Source organism: Nyctereutes procyonoides, unplaced genomic scaffold (assembly GCF_905146905.1).
Source record: "Nyctereutes procyonoides isolate TBG_1078 unplaced genomic scaffold, NYPRO_anot_genome, whole genome shotgun sequence".
In the NCBI taxonomy this organism is placed as follows: Eukaryota; Metazoa; Chordata; class Mammalia; order Carnivora; family Canidae; genus Nyctereutes; species Nyctereutes procyonoides.
The window spans coordinates 43988279-44006545 of NW_026575030.1; the positions used below are offsets into that span (position 1 = coordinate 43988279).

The window sequence follows — 18267 nt, forward strand, 5'->3', positions numbered from 1 at the left end:
GGGAGTGAGTGATCCTGTGCTGAGAGTCGGGCGGTGAGCCCCAGAGCTCCCAGGCTGGGGGAGGATCCAGAGGGGGAGATGGGGGCCACGGGGGAAGCGGAAGCAGCAGGAAGATCCTGGATTCATGGTCTCGGGAGGGCTGTCTGGACAGAGGGCCAGCAAGTTACTGTGAAAGCAGTAGGGTAAGGAGGGACAGGGGCTCTGGGAAGGTCCAGGGCAGAAAGTTCCAGGTGCTCTTGGGGACCTGGGTAGAAGCAGTAGTAACAATGAGGACCACAGCAATGGCTCGTTTGTATAGACAATTAAAGCTGATTTTAGAGATTATTGTGTTTTACATGGTTCAATTCATTGTAACCTCAAAACCACCTCCAAAGCAGGTCCTGTCTCACAGAAGGAGTGAGACCGGGCCTACATGACCTGTCTGAGGTCACCCCACCCACACACAGCACAGCAGGGCTCGGGCCTGTGAACCACTGCTGCCCTGCGTGTGCGGTCGTCAGGCAGTCAGGTCTTGTCCACTTGGGTTAAGGAGTAGGAGGTGAGGATTGGGGAGTCAGGTTGTAGGGCAGGTGGGAGGCAAGTCCTGAGGTCAGTTTAGGCTGGTGCTTAAAGGACCCTGTGGAGGGTCAGATTCTCGGGACATAGGTGGAAATCACGCCTGTTCAGGACAAAACGTCTGAGCTGCAGAAGTGAAGTTCTAGGAATGTGGGTAAGGGCTTGTGGGGTGGCTCAGGCGGTTAAGTTCTGCCTTTGGCTCAGGTCACGATCCCAGGGCCCTGGGATGGAGCCCAGGTCAGGCTCCCTCCCTCTCACTCTGCCCCTCCTGCAGCTCATGCACACTTTCTCTCTCAAATAATAAAATCTTTAAAAAATAAAAAACTTAAAAATAAAAAAAAAGAATGTAGTTGAAATTTCCAATGATTGGCTTCAGGAGGAGATGTGTGAATGGGGATATGGAGAATAGCTGGGAGGAGAAGAAGAATAAACAGAGCTGCAGCCTGTTGAATCCTTGACCCACGCTAAGCACGCCTGTTCTAAGCACTTTACGTGTAATAAATAACCTGAAGCTTTGTCACTTTAGAGTATATAAAATCTTTTTAGTACAACCTTTGGCTGATAATCAGACGGTTAATTTATTGTCCCAGCCATATAAGGTGTCTAACTTCCACTTAAGAGAGTATTTTTGGTTTCTGTTTACTTTTAAGTCTTAGGATGATTTCAGGATTTTCAACATGTACCTAATTATTAAACCAGGCTTTTAGTGTTTTTTTTTTTTTAATTTTTATTTATTTATGATAGTCACATAGAGAGAAAGAGAGAGAGGCAGAGACCTAGGCAGAGGGAGAAGCAGGCTCCATGCACCGGGAGCCCGATGTGGGATTCGATCCCGGGTCTCCAGGATCGCGCCCTGGGCCAAAGGCAGGCGCCAAACCTCTGCGCCACCCAGGGATCCCCTAGTGTTGGTTTTACATTCTAGTTTTTAATTAACAGCTTCAGCACCTACCATCTCTTCCAGAAATTTTACATTATCCTGTACTTTGAAAAAAAAAAAAAAAGACCTATTTTAAATCCAGCCAGACTTTAGAGTGAGGAAGATTTTCATGTCAAATAATAAAAATAGTGTCTTATACTGGAGAAGAATTATTTTTAAGTAGGAAAAGCACAAAGCTGAGGCTCTCTTGAGAAAGCCGCGTTTGTGATATTGAGCAAGTCCTGTAACTGTCTTGTCCTCATTCACACACCAGAGTAATTTCTGCTTTCTCTTTAGCTTGCAAAGCATCAATTTGCATTAGATTTGAATTCTTGAGTCAGAACATGTCCTTTTAAGGCTCTTTGTAGATAGTAATCTTCATGGAGAGGAGGGAGGTTTCTCCTGGGTAAGATGCGTCCAAATTCTGTGAGGGGTGGACGAGGGACAGTCTTCTTCATTGCCTTGGCCTCTCAGGCCTGGAGCATCCTGTTCTCACTCTGCCACTTGTCACTGTTGTAGCTTTCATTGACCCAAGCTGGGATGGCCATGGGAATGAACTCGGTGCAGTTACAGAGAACGTGACACTTTAAACTTCTTAGGGGCAAAAGACCACGGAAGAAAGAAAGTTGGGAGAAAGAGCAATGCTGAAGCACGTGTGGGGATTTTTTTTCCATAAATTTTGTGAATCAGCTGATTTGCATAGTTTGTATTTGAAACCAAAACAGACCTAACAATAACTTTCCCATAAGAAGCCACGTGTCACCCATGGGTCTTTGATTAGATTCTTTTGGTCTACATACTGAGCCTTTCTTATTCCTTTCTCCCTTCACCCCTTGAGTGGGAGGTACCTTGGGTAACAATAATTATCTCAGGCGGTAGTTGTTTAAAACTCATGGAGAGTCCAGAACTTGAATGTCAGCAGTGGCAACTTGGAAAGGCGAATGAAATGGAGGACCCTGCCGAGTAGGTCAGCAAATGGAAATGTGTACTCCTGACTAATTATTAACTTTAGTGTTTATCCTAACTTTCAGAGCTGTCTTACTTGGGAACTCACTGTTTGCTAACATGCTTTTTTTTTTGTATTTTTCCAGAAAGAAAAAAACCGAAGGCACCTATGACTTACCTTACTGGGACCGGGCAGGTAACTCAGGGCTTTGCATCCCCTTCCATCAGAGGGAATCCACACCTGGCGGGTGGCAGTAGTGAAGGAGGAAAGTTGTCTTCAGGCCCACATAAACTCCCCGGCACTTGTGAGAACAAATGGTGTTCCTCTAACATTCGGATCATTTTTACTCTTCTGGAAAATCTCTTTTAGTCAACAAGTAATGAAATGAAAAGTGAGGATTTCTTGGAACATGCGCTCTGTTCCTCTCTCCTGGGAAACCTGTGTGGTGTGTCCCATGGATCTGTTTTTCTTGAGGAGACCGGCTCTCTGTGTGGCCTGTGTGAGCACTGTGTAAAGAGGTCATGGTCTTGGTAACACAGTGTGTGTTTGTCCCTCTGCTGGGGGTACTTTCCGAGTATAGTCTAGCAGTTGAGGAACTGTCAGGCCTGCCGTCTCTGCCCATGATGAGCTGCTGTTTTCTGAATTCCTACGCTGTGTGGCAGGGGGCAGGTGGTAGCAGGGGACGCCAGAGGCCCCCTATAGCGTCCTCCTTTCCAGTCTGGCTGGAAATAGAAGGACTGGAATAGAAGGCAAAAGGGTTCACTGCTGTGACTAGGGTAGAAGAGACCACGTGCTGGGGGTAGGGTCTGTGCTGCCAATGCCCCAAGGTAGATCATGGGAAGCATTTCTTCAGAAAAACTTAATAAAAAACCCAGCCTACAACAGACAAACATATCTGGCTGCACTTTAATAGCAGTGATTTGCTTCTGTATATGCTTTTGATAGAAATTTCTACCATGCTCTGCATTGCACTAGACATCCTATCAAAGAAAAAGAAACAAGCTTGAACAACTTACAGATTTAGAACAAGAACAAACTAAACCCAAAACTACTAGAAGGAAGAAAAACAAAATGGAGAATGGGAAAATAGAGAAAATTGGGTGAAACCAAATGTTCTTTGAAAAGATTGACAAAACTGACAAGCTTTTAGTTAGATGGAATAAGAAAAAAGATTCAAACTACTAAAATCAGAAAAAAAAAGTGCAGGCATCACTATGATTCTAAAGAAAAAAAAAGGATTAGGAGAGTATTATGAACAATCATATGCCAAAAATTGAATAACCTAGACGAAATGGACAAATTTCCAGAAATATAAAACCTACCAAGAATGAATCACAAAGAAATAGAAAATCTGAATAGAGCTGTAACTTCTAAAGAGATTGAGTCAATAATCAAAACTCAAAAAAGAAAAATCCTAGCAAACATTTAAAGGAGAATTAAACCTTAAAGTTTCCACACCAAAAAAAAAAAAAAAAAAAAAAAGCTGTTCACACCAGTAACTGAGCCAAGTAGCAGAATACAAAGCATGTTAAATCCATTTCATTTTTGTGCACAGTGAACAATCTGAAATTATAAAAACAGTTTCAGTTACAATTGCGTCAAAAAGAATAAAATACTTAGGAGCTCATTTAACCAAGGAGGTAAAAGACTTGTACAATACAAACTATAAAAATTGCTAAAGAAATTTAAAAAGATACAAATGAAAACACCTCCTATGTGCATGGGTTGAAAACTTAATATTGTTAACCTGCCAGTACTACTACTCAGAGCAATCAACAGATTCAGTGGCAATCCCTATCAACATGTGTATCAACTCTTTGTACAAATGGAAAAATCCATTCTAAAATTCATATAGAATTTCAAGGGACTCCAAATAGCCAGGACAGTCTAAAAAAAAAAAAAACTGGAAGATTTTACAGTCATCAAAACAGTGTGGTACTGGCATAAATATACTACAGAATGGAAAGCCCAGGGATCAATGCTCATAAATATGGACAAATGATTGCTGGCAAGGGTGCCAGGACCATTGGGGAAATGACAGTCTTCAATAAATGGTGCTGAGAACAATGGATGTCCATATATTAAAAGAATGAGGTTGAACTCCTTTTTAATACCATTTGTAAAAATTAACTCAAAAGTGGGTGAAAACACCAAAATGTAATATCTTAGTAAGACGCAAAAAACTTGATGACGATGGTGTTGGCAATGACTTCTTAGCTATGACACCAGATGCACAAATTTCAAAAGAAATAAAATAGACTAGATGCCTGGAAATGTAAAATTTTTGTGCATCAGCATATATTATCCACAGCATAAAAAGGCAACCCACAGAATGGGAGAAAATATTGGCAAATCCTGTATTGGCTAAAGGATTAACATCCGGAATATATAGAGAACTTTTAAAACACAACAACAAAAAACAATTCACAAATGGACAAAGGACTTGAGTAGACTTTTCTCCAAAGAATATATACCAGTGGTCAATAAGCACATGAAAAGATGCTCAACATCGCTAATCTCTAGGGAAATGAAAACTGTGAGATAACACCTCACACCCATGAGGTGCCACCTCTCGAAACTGAAGACAGGAAGAGTTGGTGAGAATGTGGGGACATTAGAACCCTGTGTACTGTCGGTGGGAACGTAAAGTGGTTCAGGTGCTGGGAAAACACAATGGCAGTTCCTGATAAAACGAACCGTATGATCCAACAGTTCCCCCCGACAGAAGCGAAAGCAGGGTCTCGAAGAGCTACTTGGAAGTCTGTTTTCATAGCAGAGTTCTTCACAACAGTTAAAATGTGGAAGCAACCCAAGTGACCATCAGCTGACGAATGGAAAAGCAGGATGTTTTATTAGATACGTACAATGGAATATTTAGCCTTAGAAAGAAAGATTTTCTGTAATAGGCTACAAGATGGATGAAGCTTGGGACATTACACCAAGTACAATAAGCCAGAAAAGACAAATACTGTGTGGGTCCACGTGGATGAGTACTTGTAGGGGTCAAAATCCTAAAGACCCAGAGTAGAATGGTGGTTGCCCTTGGTGGGGGGAATGAAGAACGAGGAGTTACTGTTTCACGGGCATCAGAGGTCTGCCTTTTAGTTTTACAAGGTTAAAAGTTACAGAGCTAGATGGTAGCGGTAGCTGCACAACAGTGTGAGCACCCGACCTACGCTTAAAAATGGTTAAGATGGTAAATTTTATGTATTGTGTATTTTATCGCAATAAAAAAAAAAAAGATTGAACATAGAGGCGGGTTTGTTTAGACGTGTTACAGAAATGGCTTCAGTGCACCAGGGTTTCTCCTGTAAACAGTGTCATCCTGTCACACAGAGGTTTGTATTTAATGGTCTTTCTTGCTTACAATCACCATGAAGGTTGGTGGAAAGGAATGAAGCAGTTTCTCCCTGCCAAATCGGTGGAACACGAAGAAACCCCCGTTCGCTACAGCAGCAGTGAAGTTAATCACTTGAGTCCAAGAGAAGTCACCACGATGCTGCAGACCAACTCTGCAGGTAACTGTGGCCTTGGCGCGCGGAGAGGAAGACCCCGCTGCAGGTAGCTGCGAAGTGCTGTGGGACCTGCGGGGTCTTTTAGCTTTTCCCTATGTAAGAGATGAACTATCGGCTTGAGGTAGAACTACTTTTTAAAAGGATGACCTTGAGAGAGTCCTTTCTGGTGCCTTGGATGGTCTCCAGAAAACATGAGCATGCACTTCTCGTAAGATTTTATTTATTTACTTCAGAGCGAGAGAGAGCATGAGCAGGGAGCCTGACCGGAGGCTTGATCCCAGCACCCTGGGATCGTGACCTGAGCAGAAGGCGGCTGCTTAACCAACTGAGCCACCCAGGCACCTCCTACGAGCGTTCGACTCTAAAAGCTCTGGGCAATTTTATCTGTTTACCTGGAGTTTTGAGTGTTGTTAACAGTAGGAAAGACGGAGCGAGCCATAACAGTATTTATCCTATTAGTTTAGCACACATTTATTTTAAACGTCGTTCTATTTGAAAATACTATTCTAATAATGGAATTTTTTTTCACCAGTGAAACACTATTTGTAAATCTGAAGAACATATACCAACATCTTAAGATTTCATGAATGAGGCTCTATGGCATATTAATTTCTTACGAGATACAAGATAATGTTTTTAAGTTTTTACATTGGTTCCGGTAGAGAAATCCATAGGTCTGTGTTGATAGGAACAAAAGCGCCATAGAGAGGTGTCCATTTTTGGTGTAAAGCTACGGCCGCCACCCCTAAATTGTATGATCCCTGTAGGACTGGGGTAACTTTTCTGTTTCTGTGACGTCCACAGAGTATGCACAGCCACTGGTGGGAGGAATTGTTGGCACCCTTCATCAGAGGTCTACCTTTAAACCAGAAGAAGGAAAAGAAGCAAGTTATGCTGACTTAGATCCTTACAACTCCCCGGTTCAAGAAGTTTATCATGCCTATGCCGAACCGCTGCCAATTACTGGGCCCGAGTACGCAACCCCCATCATCATGGATATGTCTGGGCACCCCGCAGCTTCCGTTGGTCTTCCCTCGACGTCCACTTTCAAGGCTCCAGGGAACCAACCCCCCCCAGTGGTGGGGGCATACAACACTCTGCTCTCCAGAACTGACAGCTGCTCCTCCGCCCGTGCCCAGTACGATACCCCGAAAGGCGGGAAGCCAGGTCCGAGTGCCCCGGACGAACTGGTGTACCAGGTGCCGCAGAGCACACAGGAGGTATCAGGGGCGGGGAGGGATGGTGAATGTGATGTCTTTAAAGAAATTCTCTGAAGGGGGTGCTGCTTTTTCTAGAGCATCGTTTTAAAGCACATGGCCTTTTTTGTGTGTTAGTGGTAGTAATATATAGAATGTATTACGTATCTGTCACAGACGTGGTGGGGAAATGTGATGACCGAGGTACAGGGAACTACTTACTAATCTTGCCATCTCGCTTTAAAAGTGTTACTGTGGCAGCTGCCGCTGCTTGCCTGTTAAATTTCCAACATCCCGTTTGTTACTACTGTAAAACACTATTTTTAATACAGAAAAAGCTCCCTACTATGCACTTCAAAGAAATTAAGAATCACTGAGAGTATTTATTACCAATGCTGCAGGTACGTTCATGAACTCCAGAGGTGGCTCTGTAAGCCAGACTGGCAATAACGCACGGTACTGTTCTTGAAATGTCTAATGGCTTGAAATTTTGCTTTGTGAAAGGTGGGTAGTGTCCTGAGTTCTCTTCTATTCCTCTATTTCTTATGGATTTTTTTCGAAAATTAGTGATAGTCATTGTTTTGATGGCAGTCGTACACTCACCTGTCTTAGGAAGCTCTCTGGGTGGAAACGGACTCGTAAGGGGCAGGCAGGGGCAGGGAGTCTCCACTTTCTGACACGCTGAAGAGCTTTAACCCTTAATGGTGACTTGGATTCCTCCCTGCTCGTTCCGTCTGGGGCCAGCCCCACTCTTGTATCTATAAACTGTTGTGAGGTTTTTTGTTTTTTTTTTTTTTTTTTTTTTTTTTTTTTTTTGAGTGAGGCTTGCTTTCTCAGCCTCGTGACTCCTCTAATTTCAAAAAGCTTGAACAGCGGTTCTAGCCCTGCTCCCCCTTCATTTGTTCCCAGGCGAGAGGCGTCTACATGAACACTGAACAGGACCCCTTGCATTTACCACCGTGAGAAGCAGATTCCTTCCTCAAAAGTCCTAAAAATTACCTTTAAAAAAAGGATTTTCCCTCTTTGAGATTTTCCTTTGAACTTGAATGTATTTTTGGTCAAAAAGCATTTTTAATTATCCACAGTGAGGTACTGAAAGCCGGCGTGAATTCCTGTTTTGAGTGTGCTCACCTAGGGAACAGATGGATGTCCTAGTATCCTTGCCGGTGAATACTGAGGTCTTGTTCTTGCTTCCAGGCAACTTCCTCATCACCCATTTGCCCAGAACTAGCTTTAGATAAGTGACAAAGTCCTGTACAAGTGATCAGCCCATCGCATAAGAATCAGAATCTTAGGCAAGAAGAGCTGGCCCTAGGACTAAAACATATAATTTGACATCCCCTCTTCTATAAATCTTAGGTAATTTCCCTATAGGTTCTAGCCATTACTTATAGCCTCTGCCCCCAGATTGTTTCCAGAATTTGCTAGATTTGCAAAAAGACAGTGTTCGTTTTGCTTGCCTCAGTGTATCTGTATCCTAAAGCACTGCTTCAAAAATAGAATTCTTTCTGCAGCCTCTCTGCCCTCCAGTACTGTGATTTTTTTTTTTGGGGGGTGTTACCTTGATTTGCCTTTGCTTTTCCAGACAAACTTTGAGGCATAATTTTATTGTTTCAAAATATTTGAAACAAAAAGCACAGATGGTGAACTTTAAGACACGAATGTGTGTAGCACAGGTATTAACGCAGTCATCCCCTTTCAGGTGGGAAGAGAGTAAACCAATTTATTTTTTTATTCATCCTCCATACACACTAATTTCCCCAATCACAGGCCTGTTTGAGAAGCTTTAAGAGAAACGATTTCATTTTCCCAAAGATGCTTGTTCTTTTTAATTTTGTACACCTGATTTTTAAGAGGTCAATGTTTTCTTAAATGATGCATATTTTTGCCACTGTGCTGTCCTTGAACTACCAATGATTTTTATGTTTTTATTGCTTTTTATATTTTGCTTTCCAAATGAAGAGCTGAGCCTGATATAGTTGTTCTGATTTGGTACTTTTAGTTCACTTGTTTTCATATTAGAGTTTTGTCTTTTTTTAAAACTACATATATCTGACGCAGCTTTGGAGACAATCAACTGAACATGTGAACGTAACTTTTACCCCACCCCCGCCACATTCCCTTGAATTTTTATTCTTTGCTTGAAAATGGTTTGTTGGATGAACTTTTTTCCTGTTAACACAATTATAAAAATAGAATCAGACAGTGGTACGGCAGGTGTGGCCCTTACAAGCTTTCCTAAAATCACACTGACTTTACTATTACATGACCTTAGGAACCAGCACAGTTAAAGATATATATTTTATTAAAAGCTGCAACACTAACTGGATCCTACTGTATGTGCAGAGTCTAGTCCAGTTATTTAAATTCATGTCTCACTATTTGCACTTTGCATTGAACAATGGGTTTATCAGCTGATGCAGTGGTTCGTGTAGAGAATTTATAAAGCACTTGAAATTAAGGTGTCCTGCGTACTCTTGCCCGCCCCCGCCCCAGCAGAAAATACACTCCTCTAAACCTGAAAGTGGCCATAAGTCCGGGGACAGTGAGAAAGCCTGAACTTCTTTGCCTTGGCTCCACACGGACACCTGGAGAGCAAAAGGGCTGGGAAACACCAGGTCAGATGACAAGAACTACAAGTGAGAGGCGAAAACTTTTTAAACCCTTTTAAAGAGAAATCAGTTAAGCTCTACCTTTAGAAAACTGCTTATTAGCTCTGCTTTTCTGTTCTGAACTTGAAGTCCCTAAACTGCAAAAGTCTGGTAAGAATCGGATAGTTATGAAAATACTGTTTTGTTTTTTTTTTTTTTTTTAGATCAACTGGCACCAATTCTTATTTACTCCAATTTGTGACTAGGTTTTTGTTTTTTTTTTTTTTTATTTTTGGCATTGGGAAAGGTGAAAGCAAAACATATTGGAAATAAAAATGGCTTGAGTGTCAGTGATAGTCTCCCCGAATGTACTTTTCTTACCTCGGCATGTACTGTAGTCACTCGGTATTTGTATATGTTGCTAGAATGTAGATTGTATAAATAGTGAGATTTTAACGTGTTCATGTGTTTTTAATAAATTGTACATATGTGTCGGGCTGAGAGTTTCTTCTGGCTTATGTGAAGCCACGCTGAGGTTTGTAGCCTCAGCTCCTACTGTACAAAAATGCCGATTCCTCAAGTTGAGCATCCGCCAGATACCGTACAGCCATTATTTCAGTCCATAAACACTTGAAAATGCCACCTGGGGTTTTTCACTTTGACTGCAGCCAGGACCGTCTTTGTAGCCTGAATGAGTCCACCCACAGAATCCCAGCCGCCAGGCTGCAGCGTGCAGCTGCGTATGTGTGGGAACTTTCCACCTCCGTTACAGGGGAATCAGCTGAAGCCACGTAGACATGGGTTCAATCAACTACGAGGCTTCTCCCCCCCTTACGCTGCGCTTCACGATTTATCCCAGTGGCTGCTCTCATATTTTGTCTCTGAGACTCAGAGAGGCAGGCTGGTTTTCAGGAACACCAGCAGTGTCTCTCCGTGATGATTATCGCTCAGAGGACAACAAGTCCTTCAACTCTTACCTCTTCCGAGAGCTGTTCATTCCATCCCTCTTGTATTAAGTGAGAAGAGAGACAGGCGCACGTTTGTTGGACAGGCTGGTTTTGACTTGTCTGCATCCAGCAGGACTCTTTGCACCCTAGGTAGCCGGGTAAGCCTTCCCTTTGAAGATGGGATTTCACCGTGGACAAGTGAGATTTTTCACGAAAGGATCATTTAAATCCAAAAACAGCCTGAGGAGTCTGAAGGATTTACCTACTGCGCCGTATTCATCTTTCCTATTTCAAATAGTAAACTTCCAAATTTTAACATATTAAGGCAGGCAAAAGATGACGTTTAAGAACTGTCTCCTTGAGGTGGCCTAGCTCTGCTTCTTTGTATGAACTTTAAAGTAATGCAGCCACCAGACTTTAGTAATTGTATTCCTAGGTTGTTTACTCATCCAGAATTTCACATGTAGCCTGTTTCCTCTACCTTAAAAACAAAAACACCTTTCATTTACCAGATTACTCGTTATAATCTGGTTTACTTAATTGCAGGGGAAAAAAGCTTAATGAAACCATTATGATCTTAGATTTCATAACCGTACCTACTGCTATGGTCGGGCCTGCTTTAAGGTTCAAATCCGTTTCCTCCGGTTCAGTAAAAAGGAACTCGATACTTGCCTAAACCGGTTCCAGTTTGCACAACCACGTGGCCATTCCCCACCAATTTACAGTAGCCGAATCCTCCACCAACTCTGTTCCGAGTTTGTGGTGGTCAGGCTAAATAAAGCCCCTTACTTGGACGTCACATGCCCTCAGAAGTCAAAGATGAAGTAACTATTAAAAAAGATGTTTAAAAACACTTCAGAGAACTAAGGTTGTTTTAAAAACAACGCAATCAAAACTTCCCGGATATCTAAGCATATCTTCTTGGTTTTTATAAATTAAATATATTCACAGAAATTAAGCTGGTGGTTATGAATCACCAGGCAGCAATAGACTGACTATACACAATTTTTTGACAAGTGCATCCAACATATTTAAAAATAAACTAAAAATTGCAGTATAAAAATAAAACTAATACTGTTAGCATCATCTGCAGAGTCTGTAGGGTCAATCTTCAGTCAAGTTGATTACAAAGTTTTTTTCTAGAATGTCCTTCAAAAAGAGCTGCTCCGCTGTCACATTGTGATATGCGTTCTAAAGAAGAAAAGTAAAATAAAATCACCATCTAGCCCAATCTCAAGATAGTAACAGCAATAGTGGGATATACCATCTAAAAAGCGTCTGACTAAAAAAACTCAAGTGAACAAGTGTACAGGTCAACTTTTAACTTGTGTTACCTTTTTCCTTGTTCATTCCTTTGCTAGAGTTTTCCCTAAAGCCCACTGTTTCCACTTAAACCATCCCATAAAAGCACCCCCTCATATCATTCCCAAATCATGAAGTCAAACTAAAGACCAAAATTGTAAGTCAAAATGGGTTTATCCTTTAAGCACCTGATATGCATGTTTTTTTAAAAAATAATTCAGTTCTAGGGACACCTGGGTGGCTCAGCAGTTAAGCATCTGCCTTAGGCTCAGGGTGTGATCCTGGAGTCCCGGGATCGAGTCCCATGTTGGGCTCCCTGCATGGAGCCTGCTTCTCCCTCTGCCTGTGTGTCTCTGCCCCTCTCTCTGTGTCTCTCATGAATAAATAAAATCTTTTAAAATAATAGTAATAATTCAGTTCTATTGACGATATCATTTTCCTTAGGAAGCTGTTTCAATGTTCTGTTATTTAGATCACTAGAAATCCCACAGGTGCTACAGGAAAAGATGAGGGCTGAAGAAAAAATGATCCTGAAGTATGTCCCACGATGGGGTGGGAGACGAGGTAACCTATGGTCTAACCCGAGTAATACCACTTCCTCGGCGTATGTAGTGTGTGGGGATGAGGACTTAAGGGGACTGATTACATACGATATGTCCACATACTGTACAGCAAACCATTCATATTTCCCTATTAAAAATGTAAAGATAACATTTTAGTCCTATCACTTGTGATATGCCACTAACCTCAGCTGGACAACAACTTCCCATCCAGTTAAAAACTCTTAGAGATCCAATCACCACCATTGATGTTTTCATTCAAAAGAAGCATGCTCTACTCTAAATGTTTGTTACCTTTCTGACTATGAATATTCCCTCATAGAGTTAAAATGTTACAGACTTCCTCATATCTACTTTAAAAAAAAAAAAAAAAAAAAAAAAACCTTTGAAAAACACAGCAAAAAGCTACATCATCTTCCCAACTCCAAATTTACCTTCTCCTTTATGGTGTTTGCAGTGCGCAATCCTCTTAGATAAGGGTCTCTGTTCCAGGGCCATGCTTTTAAGTGAATTTGAGATACTATCAAGAGCAAGCTGCCTAGGCGTAGATTTAAATAGTGCAGAGATGATGTCAGTTAATAACTATGTCCTTTTCCCAAGGGTCTGAGGCCCACAGATTGGAATTGCTGTGCTAGTAATGACCCTAGATTTGAGTCCCAGTTTCAGCTCGTAGTTCTTGGTAGAGTTAAGCAGCTCTCAGACTCTCAAAACCTACTTCCTCAGGGAAAACAGGGGCTTTCTGACTCTAAAGGTCAAAGATTACACCCAAGTGTGTGTGTGTTACCTTATTCATCAAAGACATGGTCGCGTTCCCATAATAGTGTAAAGGGCTCTTGAGGTCAGAAAAATTGTATTTAAAACCAGCAAGGTGAACTTCGTGACATATGTGAAAGGCCAGCGTGATGGCAATAATTCCTGTTGTTGGGTGTTTGGGTTTCTGGGGAGGGAAATGAAAAAAAGTGGTTTTAAAACTCATACAAGATCCTTGTTTCCAAAGCATAGTTGGGTGACCTCATCGTACAAAACCAGGACTTCTGAACACTTATTCAGATGAGAAATACCTAAGTTCAACCCTCATCGTGTCTAAGGCCCAGGCCCCGGTTAATTTCCTACCCCTGAAAAGCATATAAATGTGACTGAAATCTTAGAAAATCTTTCCGATACACCTCAACTGCAGTATCAGCCCGGGGGACAACTATCCAAGGAAGAAACATTGAGGCTCGAGGAGACGGATGCTGCTGCTACCCCAGCTTTATAAAACAAGCGGAGCCAAGCTTCCTGTACAAAAAGCAGCCTGAATTTTGAACCCGTACATGAAACAAGGTTAGTTCGCTAATGGATGGAATCACGGTAAAAGACTTCATTCACATAAGCCTTAAAATAGATCGCTTTTATAATAGTTTAACCAGCTCTAAGGAAAGACTTGTCAATTTACTTCAATGACAAAGAGTAAGATTCTAACTTCCATAGAAAATAAAAATTTCAGATGTACACATGGTAAAGTCAGTGGAGACTGGACCCTTATCAACTGAAAAGCCAAAAGGAGGAAAAAAAAAAAAAAAAAAACCCCACACAAGCACCCCCATCACATATACACAGCTCCTGAGAAGGCAGTAACAAATGTTTGACGGGCAGTTTTTAATTCTTACCAGGCTGGCCTTCTAAGGCAAAAACAAAACACATCTTAAACTCTTTAACACAGCAGTCTAAGGAGACTTCCTTTCCATTAAAGGTGTGACTTAGAGTCCGTGGAAAGAACACAATGATTTTGAGAAGGAGAAAAAAAAAAAAAAAAAAAGCCCAAGAAGCACCATAATATCAAACTCCAGGAGGCAAGCTCATCTGAAAACTGCCTTTTGCAGAAGCTTTTCTTTACCCCATGCCCTACTGTGAACACCGTGAGGCTTCACCATCTGCTAGAAAAGGAAATTAGTGGTTGGGTTAAAAACCTGGGAGTCCTCCAACCTCCCTGATCCCATCGCTTTTTCCCTCTTCTGTCCTCTACTTCCTTTCTTCGTACCTTAGAGTACTTCATTCATCATCATAATCACTCCCTTACAGAGACCTTCCATTTTGTGCACCTCTCACCCACAGAAATAGATTATCCCCTGACAGAATCTTAACCCTGGCTCAGTCTACACCCGAGCAGAACAACGAGCTGAGAAGACAACATGTGCCTGGGTACACCTGACACGCATGGCCAGTCTCGAGTGGCTGTCAGTATTCCCCTAGTAAGTTTCCATTCCTACCCTCCAACATGACCACTTTATACCTTTATCAGCTTCCTTCCTCCTTTGAACAGACAATTTAATCCTCATTTCACCAACGGAAAATCTATACCGTCTTCCCAGCTCCCAATCTACCTTCATCTTTACCTGTATTTTCAGCGCTCACTCCTCTTACGTGCAGGCGATGTCCCTGCTACCTGTGGCCAGCCTCTGCACTCGTGCTTTCTTCTTTCATCCCATCTCTTCTCTCCCAAGTCTGCTTCTACAGTCACCCACTTGCTCTCCTCATTTTCCTCTGCTGAATCCTTCTCTTCAGCATATAAACATGGCACCCATCTTTTAAAAACCACCACAAGAGCAACCTTCCTTGATCCTGTGTCTTTCAACCATTTCTCTGCTCCCTTTTCTAACAAAAGGCCATTGAAGAACTGCCTCCACTTGCTCATGCCCTGTGTTCTCTTTAACCTAGTTTAAGCAGGCTTTCTTTTTTTATTCTTGTCCACATCATCAGGATGACTTCACGTTTCCAGAACCAGGGTTTGTTCTTTGTGCTCAACCTCTGGACAGCATCCCACATAACTGACCTCTCTGAAATACTGCTGTGTCCTCAACTTGGCTTCTGGGATGCCACGTTCTACTGGAACTTTAATCTAGTTACAACTAGTTTTAGCATCGTCTCTAAGATCAGGATCTTCCTATGCTTTTGGAGATACTACCTAAAATAAAAAACAAAGGTGGTATCTGATCTTACCTGGCAGGAAATAAGAGTGAAAAAAGGCATAAAACATACATTCAGAAGCCGTCGTTTCCCCTCAAAATTACTAAGAAAGTACTTAAGTTGACCTTTCCTCTCAAAATTACTATGAAATAACGCTTACATTTAAAACATTTATGCTTTTTGACTTGGGAATTCCACTTCTAAGGAGTCTTAGAAATCACACAAGTGGGCTGAAAAGCCCTATAATCCTGTGTATTTCTACATAATTTATAGAGGGGAAAAAAGATGGATTCAAGCAGAAATATCTATAAATAGGGGAGTAGTTAAATGGAGGGGAGAATGGCAGAAAATATCCACGGTAGAATTGCAATTATACTGAAGGAAAAATAGGTGTTTGTAAATGCATAGACGATAGTCTGGAAGGATATAAAAGGCAAAAAAAAAAAAAATACTTGTGGGATAATGAGAGGGAAGAGAAGGATGATTTTCTTTATATGTATATAAAATCATTAAATATATTAAACTATATAAGTTTTTATATATATATACACTCACATACACACACATATTCCCTTGAATTTATTTCATAATAAGCATTAGAATCTAACAGTTCTAAAGTTTAGAATTTATCATATTAAAAAAAAAAAAAGATACCTGATGTGTATTTATCTCTTTGGATTTTCCCTGATGACAAAAAGGGGACACCTCATGTCAACTGAGCTATTATGTCAGTTTCTCAGGCCTCAAGTGAGGGGCCCCCGGAGGAGCCCAGTGGGCCTCGTCTTCTGGGGCATGGAAACCAAAGGGCTCCAGGAGTCCAAGTCAGGGAGACTGCTTTTAATTAAAGAATCTCGAGTTTCAACAACGTTTCCTCAGACTTCAGTGCCAGTGTCTCCTCTGACCACAGAAGTATTATGGCTACCTTGTCCTTCGTCCCCTTTGCTGTGATATTTTTATCCGAGACAGTTCTCTTGAGCCTGAAAAGCCTTGCACTTGTCCTGAGCCGTCCTGCTACCCCAGCACAGCCTGCCCGGCAGCTCCCTCCCACGACACTGAAGACAGGTTCTAAGAAAGGAGGCGCTGGGCCACACAGAGGAGACCCCAGAAGGCTCTGAGGCCAGAAAAAAAAAACACAAAACAAAAAAACCCCACTCCACCTAAGATTCTTTCCTTGCAATCTGAAAAACAAAAATATTATTTTTGTTATTTGTTATTTCCCAGCTGCCTAATTCACTGCCCCAGATGTGGCCTTCAGAAGCCACCCGGAGTCCTGCATCTCATCCTTTCTGAGAACCCTAGGAACTCTCCACCCCACCCCTAGCCAGATCTTCAGTTTGAAACTGTGCAAAGAAAAATAACGTACCTGGTTTTTGGGAAACACTTTTGGGAAGTGAAGCAGTTCATAAGCTGCCATTCTGATAATGAAAGGATCTAATATTCTGATTTGATAAGGTTTGTAGATCAAGTTTAAAGCTGGTTTCTTCCAAAAACCGTTAGTGTTCTGAAATAGAAGAACAACACAAAATAGAACATTGTGGTTGCCCTTTTGGTTTTTTAAGTGGAAAAAAAAAATGAAGGTAATCGGAAGGCAGATGGATGTTGCCAACTTACTATTTTGCCACCCGTCAACACTTCCCACAGCCACTTTAAGTCAAGAGGCTTAAAAGCCGTGAGAATCGCTGTAGTATTAGGATCATTGTGATTGGGATCTGAAAAAACAGATTCTGGATAAAAAAGTCGGAAGGTTGTCCTTCTCCCAACTTCCTCTTCATGTCCTAAAACAGGACCATTATTCATTCTGTGGGTAGTAAAACACAAAATATGTAGACCAAGTGCGTGAGCCAATTCCATCCCAGTTTCAGAGCTTTCAGAACAAACAGCAGCAGCCAGGGGTCCCAGTGCTTAAAGCTACAAGGCAACTGTTTTTTGTTTTTGTTTTTTTAAATACACAACAGCCAAGGAAATAACTCCCTTTCACAAAACGGCTGCTTTTTCAAAATTAATTGTGGGGCCACTGGTAATTCAGTTTCAGTCCTACACCCAGGAAAACCAAAGTCCGCGTAAAACAAAATGGGAACCTAGAGCCACAGCATGCTAGGTTAGAAGAGACCTAGGAGGGCCTGCAGACAGAACCCCCTGGACCGGGGCCCTGCAGTCCAGAAAGCTCCTTGCCCAGGGCTACACAGGGTGTGGCACACGGAGTGGCAGGCAAGGGCTCTGAAGGTGGTCTGAAGAGCCACCACGATTGGGAGCCCTGGAATCCATCTGAAACTGCCTCATTACACCCAAGCACATGCGACTGGCACAGCGAACTCCAGGGCCACAAAGACCCGCTGCTGGGTTTGCGGCCGCGGTGCGTCGCGCACGGCCCAGGAGGCACAGGCTCTGTTTCCCCAACACCGGCCCCTGGGGGAGCGGTACGGTTTCCCCCTTGGCCCCGGCTCCGTGTAACTCAAGACGGTCCCAGTAACACTTGACACGACTTCCGTGAAGGCCGTGCCCGGGGCACTCCCCCGCCGGGGGCTGCTGTGGGCCCGGGGAGCAGGTGTCCAGACCCAGCAGGGAAGGCCCTCGCGAGGGTCTCGAAATGGGCAGTGATCCGGGGGGCGTGCCCCCCCCCCACGCACCGCCCCACACAGCCCAGGATGACCTTACTGCGACCTCTCAGGGAGGAAAGGGAGAAGTGGCCTCGGCTCCCCGCTCCCCCGGGGGCTCCCCTGGCCGCCCTCCAACCCCAGGTCTCCGTCCCGCCTGGTGCCCCAGCCCCTCGCTCTACCCCGGGGCCCGGCCCAC

At 42.7% G+C, this 18267-nt stretch overlaps 2 protein-coding genes across 10 annotated transcripts in view; one reads left to right on the top strand and one right to left on the bottom strand.

The window, feature by feature from the left end:
• The window catches only part of DCBLD2 (discoidin, CUB and LCCL domain containing 2), an 80368-nt gene extending 70146 nt beyond the window's left edge, over positions 1-10222 (top strand). The window contains exons 14-16 of the mRNA XM_055315988.1: positions 2563-2612; positions 5798-5935; positions 6737-10222. Of these exons, the coding sequence (XP_055171963.1) occupies positions 2563-2612; positions 5798-5935; positions 6737-7206 (658 nt within the window). The 3' untranslated portion in view covers positions 7207-10222. The remainder of the gene's footprint in view (positions 1-2562; positions 2613-5797; positions 5936-6736) is intronic.
• ST3GAL6 (ST3 beta-galactoside alpha-2,3-sialyltransferase 6) overlaps positions 9920-18267 on the bottom strand; it is a 55233-nt gene continuing 46885 nt past the window's right edge. For all 9 annotated transcript variants that reach the window (XM_055315997.1, XM_055315989.1, XM_055315993.1 and 6 more), the window contains 4 exons: positions 17086-17272; positions 16838-16975; positions 13313-13465; positions 9920-11857 (listed from right to left, as the gene is read on the bottom strand). In XM_055315997.1, coding sequence (XP_055171972.1) covers positions 11771-11857; positions 13313-13465; positions 16838-16975; positions 17086-17272 — 565 coding nt within the window. In that variant the 3' untranslated portion in view covers positions 9920-11770. The remainder of the gene's footprint in view (positions 11858-13312; positions 13466-16837; positions 16976-17085; positions 17273-18267) is intronic.